At 40.3% G+C, this 15,638-nt stretch overlaps 1 protein-coding gene across 1 annotated transcript; it reads right to left on the bottom strand.

Moving 5' to 3' along the window:
- Positions 1 to 799: 799 nt before the first annotated feature.
- PPWD1 (peptidylprolyl isomerase domain and WD repeat containing 1) lies at positions 800 to 15,632 on the bottom strand. Its single transcript, XM_048503289.1, has 11 exons — positions 15,429 to 15,632; positions 13,787 to 13,889; positions 12,557 to 12,657; positions 11,338 to 11,458; positions 9,995 to 10,442; positions 8,386 to 8,576; positions 7,102 to 7,291; positions 5,490 to 5,671; positions 4,585 to 4,666; positions 3,272 to 3,454; positions 800 to 1,115 (listed from the first exon to the last, which is right to left on the bottom strand). Exons 1-11 carry the CDS (start codon positions 15,592 to 15,594, stop codon positions 972 to 974), a joined length of 1,911 nt encoding a protein of 636 aa, XP_048359246.1. The 5' UTR covers positions 15,595 to 15,632; the 3' UTR covers positions 800 to 971.
- Between the last annotated feature and the right edge of the window lie 6 nt (positions 15,633 to 15,638).

Here is a 15,638-nt window from a genome sequence, read left to right as displayed (position 1 = left end):
CAGTTCATTCTAATCCATAGGTGTCAAACTTATTTGTGGGGGTGGGGAGCTGTCTTGGCTAACCCGAGAATGGCCCTGAGAGGTGCCTGGACTGGCAAGCCTGGCTTATCAGGCCCGTGAGCCAGCTGAGGCAGGCCCCCTTGCTAGGTATGCCAGGCCAGACGGGGGGCGGGGGGGAGTTGCCTCACCTGGCTTGGGGGCCACATCTTTACTCTTCACCAAATCGCCAACGATTTCTTTTATTTCATGTATAGTCATTCTCCCTCTGTCACTGGGCCTTGAAATGCTGCTTTCAGATGGCAGATGTACCTCAGCAACAGCCTGGTGAACGATAACACAGCTGGATGGGGGACCCTGGCCAATATTACTGTTTCCCTTCTAATCAAGTTTAAGAACAAATAACAAAGGTTATTCCAATAATTGGGATGGATGACGGTTGGAAGAAACAATAGCTGATCAGTAGTCAACCTGATGGACCTTAAAACATAACAACAATCTTCCCCACTAATGGATTGTTACTTCAAGTGCAGCATTTCAGCCTGTACTGGGAAAAGAGAGAGAGATCAAGCCATATATGTTGCTCAGGAGATGTGTTTTCTGAATAACTTTCTGAATCCCATTTTTAACGTAGTAACACCCTTTCTCAACTAAGATGAAAAGAAGTGAAACTTGCCAGACTGGTGGAAGTTACGCTATTCTCTCTCATTTTGGGTCAGGAAACTAGAAGCAATTCTAATCCATTAAAATCTAGAAATCAATATTGCACTTTGTTGTACAGAGAAGCACAAAATCAGGTGAGTAATATAGGAAGCTTTTATTTTATAAAACATTTAAAAATATTGATCAGACCATCTCAAATACATGATAAATGGAAGGGCTTATAGCAGTTCTGAAGCTTGGCTGCAGAAATACTAAGCTGCCGCCACTCAGTTGAATGGAAATACAATCTTGAAGTTCATTTGGAAATTGCTTCATTTCACAGTGATATTAATAATGCTGACGTCTTCATAGGGTTTGTCAGTTTTTGGATTGACTTTCACATTGGAAATTCTCTGAACAACTTCCATTCCCTTAGTTACTCTTCCAAACACACTGTGCTTATTGTCCAGCCATGGCTATATGAAGGAGAGAAGCAATATTAAAATGCAATATATTTGTTTCAAGTTAAAAGTAAAATGTCCGTGGTATTTTTGATAATGACTAGAAATGTAAAGGCCTGGATGGAAAGACTTGAAATGCACATTTTCACTTTTTCCAGTTCAGAAGTCTGAAGTTTTACAGAGCTCGGAGGGGGGGCGGGGGACTCCTATGAACTATTTTCTCTTTTGGAACAAGTGAAGTGCTTATAACAAGATTTTATTCACTCAAAACAGAGCATGATGATTGATGTAGATGTTCAGCATTAGAGAATGATTCCTATCTGTAATATACGGAACTCAACCCCAAGATTCACTTGTGCGCCATCTGTTAGGAATAGACAAGGCTTGTTTTCCTTGCCTTCTGATGATTTTGATTATGCCTAGTAAGAATCCAGTGCCATGAATCTGTCTTCATAACTTTGGCTTATGCCCCTGGCCTTGCTGAAAGAAATGTTAGTGTGATAAACAAGGGGTTTGTGTGATAAACTCTTCATCACAGAAGCGGGTTTGTATACACCTTCCGCAGGTAAAGTAACCACCTGCATAATCAAGTGCTTCCTAAGTATTTTCTTGGCCTGAACAGCCAAGATGGCATGCATACATGGCACATGCACTATAAAGTATATATTTTTTTTCAAAATCAGCCTTTAGACATAAATGGTCATAAGTATATATGTGATAAAACCAGACCAAAGCAGCTTTTAAAATCCCAAATACAATGAAACAGCTTCCAACGTAAGTTTACAGTAACTGCAAAAATATGCAGTGTTTTAAAATCTATAGCAAAATTGTATAAAGGAGAATTCTTCTATTCCTAGCAACGCTTTTAAGGCCATTGGAGCACAATGGCATGAAGATCATAGGCCCATGGAGTAGAAAAACTGGCTAATTTTGAAAAAAATATATAATACATGCAGCTTTAGCTGTACAATAAAATGGTAAAATAAAAATACATATTTGATTGTTGAAGAGGTGTTTCTCATTTGATTTCTTAGCCTCACATGGATAGGTTTTTTTGGGTAAATCCAGCTGTTTGAGGTGTTGCCCTTCATTTCGGTATACATACATGGAACACCACAAACACAACTTGCAAGGAAAACTTACAGCCCAATCCAGATTGGAGGGGGGGTTGATGTCTGGGAGCAGCAGAGGGCCGCATCAGCATGTTTGCCCCCCTGCTGGCGTAAGGGGTACTTACCCCCGGTGCAGGGGATAAAGACACCAGCATCTGGGTGCCTTACACATCTACAGTGGTTAAACCCAGATGTGAGTGCTACTGTGAATGCACTGGAGGGGAGTACCAGCTCTACTTAAAGCCAGAATACACTGCCCATCAGAATCTAAGACCCCTTAGATTCTAAGACCTCAGAAACAGCACATAGTAAAAACCTTATGTGCTATTTCTGCAAAACTCACATAAAATAGCAGATGGAACAGAAACTAAAGAAAAGGAAAAATGCTGCTCGTGAAGCTACAAAAATACCCCCAACAGGATAAGCATATAAAAGTTTGAAGGAAGAACATACTGTACAGAATTCTCAAAAGAGGAAAGAAAGAAAATGGCAGGTTAATAATTTTTCTGGAGAAAGGGATGAGATAGCTCCTCACAGCAGGTACACTTGGAAAGGGAAACTCCCCAAAGCCTCTCTCAGGAATCTTCTTTACAGCATACAGAGCTCCGTAACAGCAATGCTTGCAACTTCTGAACTCCCCCAAAGATCAATGCAGCATGAAACACGAAACCCTGCTAGTTCCAAAGCACATTTGTTTAGCCAACCAGAATTGTGCCAAAACTTGCAGATTCCTAGAGAAGGCTGGGATTAGATGCCTCACTTTTAAGCACAGCCTGCAAATGGGTTTGCCACCACATTTGTTGATTGTGAGAACCAAAATCTCAGTAAAATGAACCTCAAACTACAATAATCTTGCGATTTCAGTTAGAGACACTTGCCAAAGTGTAAGGGTGCACATCCATCAAATGCTACTGTTTTCTGGGCAGGAGCAGAGTCCACCTCAACTTCCCCTCCATTTCCTTTAAAGAACTCAGCCCTACTTCGCTCCAAATCTACTGTTAAAACATATCAGAGAGGTGCAGCTATGTTTATGCATGGATACCAGGATTGTTTACTTACCGTTGGTACTACAGTTACGAAGAACTGCGAGCCATTGGTATTTGGCCCCGCATTAGCCATACTAAGCGTGTAGGGCCTGTCATGTCGTAAAGTTGAGTGGAACTCATCTTCAAATTCTCCTCCCCAGATGCTCTCGCCTCCCATCCCAGTGCCTGTAGGGTCACCAGTCTGAATCATAAAACCCTGCATTGGAAGGGAGTGTTGTTACAGTCTACACTGTCACAACTTAAACTTGTTAAAGCAAATTATTTAACACTGAACTGAGCCAGTACTTTTGAGCAGACAGTCCACTTATGTCGAATATACCATTTGTGATCTGCATTCCATCATTTTGGGTGCTTTGTGGGTTAAACAAACACATCTGAACCAACTATTGTTCTTTTCAAACCCATAATTCTCTTCTCAGTGGCTTCCAAACAGGTAACAAACCAAATCAAGATGATCAATATGCTAGACCAGTAAAATCCTTAATTAAAATATTTCTGAGGAGCCAGATTTTTTAAAAGTTTCCACTATACCCAGTTTTACCTTCCCTTTTCTTGCTGCAGCTTAATATCCAGTCAGATCAAGTTGTCAGGAACTTCAAAGTTCTACTGTTTTTGTGGTTTATTTATTCTATTTTTAAAAATCCACTATTCTTTGGTTAAAAAACATTAACTATGCAGGACTAGAATTCTGCAGCTGAAGGCATATGGGACTTGCCTAGGTTATATTCAACATGCTCTCCAAACAACAGACAACACTACCCAATTTGGCTTCTATTGAATGCCTATCTGGTGCACCCTCTACAATTATTTTCCTGCTTTGCTAATGTAAACATCCCTTGCATTGTTTTCTTTGCTTGTGCTCTCTGCCCCGAGAAGGGTTCATATGTTCCAGTGAGTGACAAGAGGATAGAAACTGCTGGCTTATGAAAATACAAAAGGAGAATAGCCATTTTCCTCTGCGCCTAAGTAACATCTCTGTCTATGTTACTCTTACAGACTGGCCTTGTCAATCATAGGTAGCCACATTGTCACCCCCCCCCCCCCCAATTGTAACATCCAGAGTGATGAAGAGATATCCTTAATCGGCTCACTTCTATGACATCTAAATGCCACTCTGTCCAGGACAAGTGGATCAAACCCACTAGAACATCAGGGGAGCTTTTGAAAAATGTAATGCCTGCCCTGCAATTTGACGTGGTATACGCCAATCTACTATGTCAGTTCTCAGCTACCTCTACTATATCATTCTGCTGTATCTAGAATGGGCCTGAAGTTAGAAAATTATTGTGCAACACATACTACAAAAGATAATCAGACATTATTTACCTTTATGATGCGGTGAAATGTGTGTCCATTGTAGTAACCATTTCTGCTATGGACACAGAAGTTTTCTACTGTTTTGGGACACCTGAAATAGTCATTTTTAAGCATCAGTGTAGTGCTTGGTGCATTAAGCCTTACTAGTGTTCTGAATTAGACTCTTACAGATGCTGCAGTGACCTTACTGACACAAAAACCCTCTCTAAAATACAAATTTCAAGATCATCCACAGAAGATCAACCACTAGTCTATTCTCTATACTTACTGCACACCACTAACCCCCCGCCCACCCCAGCATTTGCATTTATGGAAAGAGGGTAAACTTATAAGAGCCTTTCCCATTGCACAGTGCAGAAACAGGCATAGAAGACCTGCTGTTTCAAAGACAAGAAGACTGGTTCTGATCGTCTTGCATGCAGGAAGTGTGTGTACAAGGAACACTAAGCCTAGATGAAAAGACAGGTTTCAGATAGTTGAATCCACATTACTTAGAGCAAAGTATTCAGAAGGAAATTTTGCCAACTTAGTCATTCTGCAGCCTCCCAACAGACTAAGTGCTGGAGGACCCTCAAATAGTGTAGGATGCAGTGTAGGACAGTGCATGAAGCAGAGAGAAAAAATCAGCAGACATTCTCCCTGTTTAAATATGAGTTCCTGCACCTTCCACACCATTCCGAAGGGTCCTTTACCCTCAGGATTAATATTCTGGGCAGGAAGAAAGCAAAGGAAACCAAACTTTATTCTGTAAATTGTACTTTGCTTATTGTAGCCTGGATGTAGCCTTAGAGCGGTAATAGAAAAGGGGTGAAGAAATGCAATAAAAGCAAGTAATCAGGTGTAAATCCATCAACAGATGAATTCTAGATGATGAGCAGTCAGAGAACAGGATGGAGCATGGCTTATATACATACTCAACAGGGAAGAGCTTGACATGAATGTCTCCCATGCTTGTGTGGACAATGGCACTATCAGAAACTCTTTTGGGCCCTTCGGCTTGAGTGGCTGCCATGACTTCTTCTTTAGATGGTTTCTCATTAAATACATCTCTGTCAGAATCTGCACTCTTGGTGTCTTCTGGTTCACGTTTAGTAAACTGAAAGAAAAGCCAGTGATATCTTTGTTTCTCACTCTTATTAAACTGGAATCAAAGAGATGGAAGGTGCCCCAGGGATCTGTCAGGGATGGGCACCTAGTTGATTGAGGTGCATTCCTAAACCAATGTATCCTGATTGTATCGGGGTGATTGAAATACATTCCTGTCAATGCAACTGCTACAAAATGTATGTATTCAACCTGCTATATGTTACCATGCTGTAAGGAGGCATTCATTTCTTGATTTTTCCTCTCCCTTTCACACGCCTTGTAGATAACTAGGCTTATCCCTGACACCTTCCTCTCCCTTGGGAAAAGGGATGACTCCGTTGACTTGTGGGGGTGGAAGTCCAGGTGGCTGTATCTCTATCTGTCGCTGACCTTAGGGCACCATGGTGGCAACATCTTTCTTATATCCTTTGGGAAAACAGGAGGGGGTATTGTTTCTGAATAAAGGGGGCAAAAGCCAGGTTCATCAGAACTGGCTTCTTGCAAGCTGGGTGCTTCGTTATCTTTCCAATAAATGCTACTGATCAACAATCCAGAGACTGGTTTTTTTTCAAGGATAGAAACCTAACAGGATCATACACCATAAGCCCAAACCAGCTTGACCCTTTGCTAAATTATTTCACCATCTACCTAGTCTTCTTTTAGGTTACCAACTGCATCTTGTCCTGTTCTTAGAGGAAAATATTTCAAATTATCCAGAGCCTATCACCGTATCTCCCACCCCCACCAGCTAAATCAATCTTTTCTCTGAACGCAATAGGATTATTACTTCTTGCCTTCGAATGTGTCATCTTGATGTTTTGTCATGTTTCAGGCATTCTTCTGCCTTTTCAAAGAATGTAACATTCAACAATTGAAAAAAAATCACTCTATATGTGTTCTAACTAGGGCTCAGGAGTAAAGTTATTGCTCTAGTCTTCAAAACCCGTTCTGTTGTTTCAGTCTTAGATCTTGAAACCGTTACAGCAACTGGGTTCAACCATAAAATAGATCTTTGGACCACTGAGGAAAGTTCTTGAAAATCTCAGCAGAGCATTCTACAGTAGTAACAACAACAAAAGTTAAATTTTAAGAATCATTAGCAAGAGTGCTGAGACTCAAACAGAGTACTCTGATGTCACTACAAAAAAAATGCCTCACCTACAATAAAAAATACAGCTTGTTCCATCTCAACAGGTTGGGGACTATAGGGGGAAGTCACTAATTTTATAAAAAACACTGACTGGGGAGTCCAACGTCTAATGCTGAAGTGTTTGTACAGGGCTTCCAATATAAGGAAGCTACCTGACACTTTCCCAGTTCAATCTAGAAAAGTACATTAACAAAAATAAAATGGCTTGTATAAAATCTGATGTTAGGCAAGATACAGGAATTATCCAGGTACAAAAAGCCAAAACAAGCATCAAGAAGTCACACACCTACCATATAAAATCTGTTCTTTTTGAAAGATGTGCAGATTATGGTTGGATCTGCTTGGATACTCTGGAGAACAGGGTTTTCGGATGCCTTCATTTCTACAGTAACGGCTGCACGGTGTTTCTTTGCTACGCCCTGGAACAAAGCTAACTGCATAGCCCGGATGTTTTCCTGTTTGCCTAGGATTCTCACACATCTGTAGTAGAGGAAATAAAAATTTAAAACCATAATTCCGAATTTCTGAAGTCATCATCTACTCCATTACCAGTGAAAAACCGACTATTCTGAAGTACTTCAGAACATCCTGTATTCATTCCAGTTACGTACAGTATATATCTGCAGTCCTGCAATAAAGTCTGTCAAGACAACAAGCACTCCTTACTGCCTCAAACAGTCTGCAAAGTCTACTGCTTAACAAAGGGAAGTAAATGAACTATTAGACTAGATTCATTCTGTGTTAACATTAAGACTCTTTTAAAAACAGAGTCAGCTGATGTAATAGTTAAGAGAGTTGGACTTCAACCCAGATTGAAATCCCCATTCAGTCAGGGAAGTGTGTGGGTGACCTTGGGCCCATCACACTCTAGGACAGTGGTTCTCAACCTGTGGATCGGGACCCCTTTGGGGGTCTAATGACCCTTTCACAGGGGTTGCCTAAGTCTCTCTGCATCAGTGTTCTCCATCTGTTAAATGGATAAATGTTAGGGTCGGGGGTTACCACAACATGAGGAACTGTATTAAAGGGTCGCGGCATTAGGAAGGTTGAGAACCACTGCTCTAGGAAGAGGGATTCTTTTGGCTAGTCTTGGGCATTATTTCAACAGGTCATAAAAATGGTGCATACTCTACCAGCAAATCAGCTGCAGTTAGGTCATGTCAAATAGCACACATGTGTCAGGTGATGAAATCCCACACTGATATACCATGTAATGTAGTAATGTTGTAATTGAGCACTGTATTTTAATGAGGAGGGGTATTAAGAGGCATGGAATTTATTTATATATTTAATTGTATTTATATAATTATGTTGTGAACCGCCCTGAGCCCTTCGGGGGAGGGCGGTATACAAGTTTAATAAATAAATAAAATAAAGAAATATACAAAACTGGAGCACAGCACATGTGATAATTTATTTGATTTTTAAAAAATATTTTGACACTGCCTTTTCAAGCAGGACCTTCAGTGTGGCTCATAAAGTTCATGAAAACAATACAAAAAATTATCAGCTCAAAAAATTCTCAGGCCAACAGCTGTATACACTATAAAATAGGGGGAGGAAACAAGACTTACCGGTTTGTTTCTACATTGATGACTTTAATTCCAAGCATCGTCCCATAGAGCACGAAGTGTCCTGTTTCATCAAAAATGATGTTAATTAATCTTACAGCATCAACTTTTTCTAGCTCCCGCTCCACAGCCATTCGCCGTCCAAATTCCATGTCTGGTAGCTGTTGTCTCATCTGCTGCAGCTCAGTAAACATCTACAGAAACAAGGCAGGAGAGTAACTTGACCTAGAAGTGAAATACCCAACCCTAATTATCTTTATATTCACATTTCAATTAATTATGGTACAGTGCAATCTCAAGATTTCAGTTTTGATTACACTTTAGGATTACTGCTAAAAGTAACAGTACTTCAGTGGGATTCCACATCTGATTAGGACTCAAAAAGCTCTTAAATGGGGAGGTTTCTACACATAAGCAGAAACATGGGTACACATGTATTAGCCATTTCAAACATTTTCTCAAATGAAATTTATAGCCCTGAGATAAACAATCAAAATATACACAGCTATTATTTTAACATCTAATGGAAGTTGTTAAAGGAGAGGAGTTTGGATTTACACTCTGCTTTTCTCAACCAAAAGAGTCTCAAATACATTCAACTCTATGTATTGGGGGGGGGGGGGAACGGGGACTAGAAATGATGCCTTGGTTGTAACAAGAAGAGTTTGGATACTCTGCAGTTCTCAACTGTAAGGAGTTTTAAACCAGCTTACAAACTCCTTTCCCTTCCTCTCCCCACAACAGACACCTTGTGAGGAAGGTGGGGCTGAGAGAGTTCTGAGAGAACTGTGATTAGCCCAAAGACTCCCAGAAGGCTTCTTGTAGAGTAGCGGGGAAAACAAACATGGTTCACCAAATTAGAATTTGCCACTCATGTGGAGGAGTAGGGAATCAAACTTGGTTCTCCAAATTAGAGTTTACCGCTATACCCCATCAGCAGCCTACACAGTGTATAGTATTATTATACTGATCTGAATGTGAACCAAGTGGCTCGCTTAGGAAAGGAACTGTGGCTTAGTCATCTGTTTGGCACACAGAGGGTTCCAAGTTCAAACCCTGGCATCTCCAGCTAAAAGGTTCAGGAAAGAGGTGATGTAACACTTTGACCTGAAACCTTGCAGAGCAGCAGCCAGTCAAGAGTAGGCAGTACTGACTTTGGTGAACCAGCACTCTGATTCAGGACCCTTCCGCACATGCAGAATAATGGACTTTCAATCAACTTCCACAATTGTTTGCAAGTGGATTTTGCTATTCCGCACAGTAAAATCCAGCTGCAAAAGTGGACTGAAAATGCATTATTCTGCATGGCTTCATGAGTGTATTCAAATCATTTAAAACAATGAGCAAAGACAATCCAATAGAATTCACGTGGCAGTCTTCAAAAGAATCATTTTAAAGTATTCTTTTTAAATTTAACAGTAGTTTTTTTAATCAGAATCTTTATTAAATTAGTGAGTCAATCATTTTTTAAGAGTATAAATAAAAAAGCTAGTAATTTTTTTTATGAATTAAGAAGCTGGCACTCTAAAATGAAAGATTCTCTCTATACAAATACATTCAAAACGGAATTAAGAAATAAACTGCACCTGTAAGTAAATTATTTAAAACTTACACTCAAAGATTCATCAAAGATCCTCATAAGTTTTCCTGTCAAGAATCTGAATATTCGGACTTTTCTGTCAGAACCAATGGTAGCCATTTTTTTACCATCTGGTGAGAAACATATACTGGTAGGGTATGCTTTACACTTAGCAAATTCATATAAGTCTGTGTCCGTTTTATACTCCCAATTCACATTTTTGGGAAATTTGTACTCATGAGATGCCCCAGTCCAATATTCAATCATTCCAGATTTGTCAGATGATACAATGACTTTATAGACAGAGTTCAGTCGTATCTGAGTTAGAGAGGATGTGTGGAGTTTATCAAAAACATGAAGAGGCTGATTATTTCCTCGTCCATCATATATGAATATTTTTCCAGTACTCTTCTCGGAGGCTGCAACAGAAGATATGGCATCTCCTGGGCAATAAACCCACTCACACTGACCTGGGTAATAGCTGGAGGAAAACAGAATCATGATTTTTTTAAAAAAGAAATCATCAATAATAAAAAGCAGTTTGAAAAGTAGCAGAATCATCTCAAGGCATCAAATTGAGTTGCATGTGTGTGCTGAGAGCCATCAAGTTGCTTCCAACTTAGGCTGATTCCGAATGGGCCAAAAACAGCGGTGTGAAAACAGTATAAACCCTTTTACACCGTTTTCACACTGCTGTTTTTGGCCCATGAGGAATCAGCCTTAGTGACTCTTTGAATTAATGACTTCCAAAACATCCTATCATTGACAGGACTGGCTCAAATCTTGCAAAATGAAAGTCACGACTTCTTTTACTGAGTCAGAAACTACCAAATACTCTCCAGAACCAACACTTTTAACAGATTTATGCAAGGCTAAGAATAATGAGACAACTTGTGTTTTATAAGGAGGCAACTACCAAGCCTAGAACCCAATGTGCTGTAGTGGTCAGAGTGCTGGTCCAGAGTCTGGGAAATTCAGGTTCGAATCCCCACTTAGCCATGGAAGCTTGCTGGATGACCTTAGGCCAGTCACACACACTCAGCCTAACTCCTAGGGTTGTTGTGAAGATAAAATGGTAGAGAGATGAATAATGTAAGCAGCTTTGAGTCTCCTCTGGAGAGCAAGGAAGGGTTTAAATGAAGTTAATAAATATATAAAATAGATGCAAAAGCCCAATCATGTATGCACATCAGGATCATCCTCTCAGTTAGTATGACTATTTAAAGCAAGGAAAAATCTCAAAACATCCCAATAATTTGAAATTCATTGTAATAATTTAACTAATCAAGTTTCCTCTAGTGACCTCGCCAGCAAAAGTATCCCAAAGTACTTGGCAACCCTATGAGGACTCCTTCAAACAGTAAATATTGACTCACCCAAGTTTCAACATGTTGATCATATCAAAGTTCACCACATCAAACACTTTCATTGCTTTGTCATCCCCAACAGAGCAGAACAATGCTCCTTCTGAGCTAACTGCTATACTCTCAATAACACCTATTGGAACAAACAAACGGCAAGATGAGCAAAGGAAACCATCTATTTACAAGGAAGTGTGATTTGTTTGACAAAAACTGTGACTGGCGACGTCTCACAGAATGCCTCACAAAATCCTTCCTTTTACAGTTTGTCCTAGTATTGACGTGCCAATTATATTTCTTGTCTTGATCAATATTAAGGGCAAACCAAACCAAAAAAATCTACAAATTATTAAGAGTATACTTAGGATCCCAACAGTGCACTAAGTCTTTTATTGTGTTATGAAACTGGCTCCAGACTGACTACCAGATCAAGTTCAATGTTTTGTTACTTACCTTTAAAATTCTAAACAGTCTTGGAACCATTGCATCTGTGGGAGCATCTCTCCCAGTGCACCCCCAGAGAGAATAATAACTTCTTTGTGGTCATTGGCCCCAGAACCATCCAGCTGTCCTTTTTAGCTCTGGCCCTAGCCCAGTGGAACTGTCGGTCCAGTGAAACCTGAGCCCTGGAGGACTTAGTTCAATTCTGCAGGGCCTGTAAGATGAAAATGTTCCACCAGGCATATAGTTGACGACAGCAACAGCTAGGTAAATCAGGTGACCTCCCTTCCTCTCCATTTCCTTCTCCCTCTCTTTTTCCTTGCTTTTCTCTCCTTCTGTCTCTATTGCCTGGAGGACCTGTGAGTTTCTTTGCTATGGTTGATCTTCTGATTACCATCCTTAAGTGGATTTCACCACTGCAGATAATTGCACCTATGTAAGATGGTTACACAGTTTCAGGACGCCATCTGCAAAGTGAAACTAGGACATGTGGTTTTGAACTTCATGTTTATATTTTATATTTGTAATTTATAATTGTTGGAAGCCACCCTAAGTCCAGGTTGTCTGGGGAAAAGGCAGTGTATAAATAAATTACAGATTTTATTATTGTTACAATTTTACAAAACATAAAGGCCGAATCTTTCCATTTCTATGACAACCACAACTAATGTAAAGAATGTTTTATGAAGCTTAGGTACAATAATACAGATGCACTGAAAAGACACAGAAAGAATTATGGCAAAAAATACATTCTACAAAGTAGCAGCAGCAAGTAACACACACAATGACGTACCTAAATGGCTACGAAAGTGTTTCACAAATTCAATCCCTTCTTCAACTTTCTTCCAGAATTTGACATGACCATCGTGACTGGCTGTTATTATAAAATCTGTCCTGCAGATACAAACACATGAAAGGAACAGAGAGGATGCTTTTGTGCTCCAACCTACTACGCTTTACTTATACTTGTCTTGTGTGGTAGAAAACTGCCTGGCTCTGCATGGGCTGAGAGTTCTGAGAGAACTGTGACTGGCCCAAGGTCACTCAGGAGGCTCCATGTGAACAAGTGCGGAATTGAACTTAGTTATCTAGCATAGAGTCTGCTTCTCTTAATCTCTAGAACATGCTGATCCTTAACAGTGGCTAAACAAGGATGGAAACAGTGGGAAGAGGGGGCAGAAGCAGTGGCCAATCGCAGGGTGATCACAGCTCAGTCCTTCTTCTAGTTAATATCTATTTCTGTGGTTCAGCATTTTCCTAGAGTGTCACAGGAACACAACAGGAGCATGACAGGAGTTATGGCATTATTCTGTGTATGGCTCCTTTCAAAAAGAAAGAAATGAAAGTCAAGTAACTGGGTTCACCGTGTAGATAATCCCGAATCATCTAAGTTGAACAGCTTTACTTTATTTCGCACCAGTGTGGTGTAGTGGTTAAGGTGTCAGACTAGGATCTAGAAAGCCCAGGTTCAAAACCCCACTGTTGTAAAGCAATGCCCAGTAATCTTTTAACATCTGTCTTTTATCCAAGGATTTTTCATGGGGCTAACCTAGGCATCTATGGTTGCCATGATTCTTTACATCTCCCAGTGTGGAGTCTTATCCTTGGCATTATGCTACATTTCAGAAGCATTTGGATTGTCTCTAAAGTATAACACAACAGCAAGAGGAGCATTTGTGCTCACCCCAGAAGTAAGTTCCAGAGGGGAACTGGAATAAGTTCACATTGTGCAGTGCTTCTGAAGAAGATTCAAAAAGATTCAGGAGAACAGGAAGGGAGAGAGAGACCGAAGCAAAAACACAGCACATCAAGGGCTAGCTGCAGACTTCCTCCCAAGCTCAGAGCACAGCAAAAATAGTCCCCATAGCTTTTCCAAACAATCCTTAAACCTAAAGAACAAGCAGGGCACCATTCCTACATCTGCAATGTATTTCCTCTCTGCTTAGACACTCTCTGAGTAGAAACATTTCCTCAAACACATGTCTCAGGCAGCATTTCAATCCAAAGAAAATAAAAGACTTACTTAGTACATACTACATGTGTGATGACGTCTCGGTGCATGTAACTGCGCTCATACATTGAAGCACTGGGAAGGTTATCCAGGTAGACACGCTCAAATTCAAGAACTATGAATTAAAAAAGGGTAATAGTTTGGCCCAGACTTGACAAGTTTCTTTTTTCATTGGTAAGAGTCAGTATAAATAACATTCACACATCTCAGTATGTTGGTAGATAACACAGTTAACAAAAATTTGCACATTCATATCCTAATGTTCATGTTATTTGATCTTGCCTTCAACACAACACATTCATATCCTAATGTTCATGTTATTTGATCTTGCCTTCAACACAAAAATTAAAGTGTGCTAGAGTATCTACTGCCTTTCATGCTAATTATATTTATTTTGAAGTAAAACCAATATTTTAATGAATCTAACCTCATACTTATCATTATAGCTTAAGTTATTCAACAAGAAAAAAGTCACCATTAATTATGACACGCTTATAATAATTTTTAAGGATATTTACTAGAGCATTAATGGTATTTAGTATGCATTCACTCTGCAACCTGTACAATCCTCTCAGTTGGTTTAAAAAACTAGTGCTGAGTTTTATGCCTTTACTGTACCACTTCAGACTGCAGAAGAAGATTAATAAGGAGAATTTATTACTAGGGTGCTGTCTGTTAATAACTTACAGTGCAATATTGTTCCTGGAGATAGTCGGGGACGGAGCTGCTGCTATTTATTTATTTTTATTTATTTATGGGATTTCTATACTGCCCAATCCCCAAAGGGCTCTATACCACCCTACCGCCTCCAGAAGGCTTTCCATTGGTGAAGGGACAGGAAAAAATCTGGAAAACCTCCCTGCTGCTGGGAAGGGCTCCATGGAAGCCAGGTCACAACACAACTGACCACAAACCCAAGCTGGAAGCTGACTAATACCTATTGAATTGTGTTCTGAAGGCTGATTTTTTGTGTGAAAGGAACATTCCATCATGTAAACCTTGAAATTACATTTTAAGCTATTTAGGAGCTTTCATACTTCAAACACACTAAGCAATGAATTAAAATGCATGTAAGGCACTACATCATTAGACAAATAAAATTGTACCCAGTGGCCTGCAAAATTAGCTACAGCAGAACAGGAATGGCTATCAAGATAGTTCTGCAATATGGATCTTACATGTCAAAGGCTCTGTGGTTCGCTAAATGTCAGGGCCATTCCTAACCAAGACAATGATTTCCAGTTTGTATGTAACTTGCACCTTGCCTTAATCATGTTTACTCAGATAGTGTCAACGGGACTTTGTTCCTGGTATATGTGCAGAAAGGAGTACCTTTGACTCGAATCAAACACTGCAGCAGTTTATACACAATGATTACCTCCCCTCCCACATCCTCGGAGAAGCAGATCGCCCACTATCCCGGCGTATTCGTTCGCAGACATTAAGTCTATGAATCCTTTCGCAGCAAGTTCCACTGAACTCAGGGGAACTCACTTCAAAGGAAACAGTCACACGATCGAGCTACACCTTGTGGAAGTTCACCTGCCAACAAGCTCCGCGGAACTCAGTAAGGCTTGCCTGCCAAGGAAACATGAATAGGAATACTCGGGAACACTAAGGGAAAAAATGTCCCCCATATTCCTCCCCCCCTTACCCTTTCGCTTCTTCACTTGCGCGGCCTCCCCAGGGAGAGGGCCCACCCAGCGCTCTTGCTCGTCGTCCTTTTCCTTTTCTTCTTCGTCTTCCTCAGCTTCGTCGTCTTCTTTTGCTGCCTCTTCCTCAGCATGTCTCCTCTTCCGACGGGATTCCACGGACGCCATCTTGCTTTTGCGTCATCTCCCAGCGGCGGCGGCGACGATAGCAA

Source organism: Sphaerodactylus townsendi, linkage group LG07 (assembly GCF_021028975.2).
Source record: "Sphaerodactylus townsendi isolate TG3544 linkage group LG07, MPM_Stown_v2.3, whole genome shotgun sequence".
NCBI classification, from domain to species: Eukaryota; Metazoa; Chordata; class Lepidosauria; order Squamata; family Sphaerodactylidae; genus Sphaerodactylus; species Sphaerodactylus townsendi.
The sequence above is the reverse complement of the archived record's forward strand: the minus strand, read 5'-3'. Positions and strand labels throughout refer to the sequence as shown.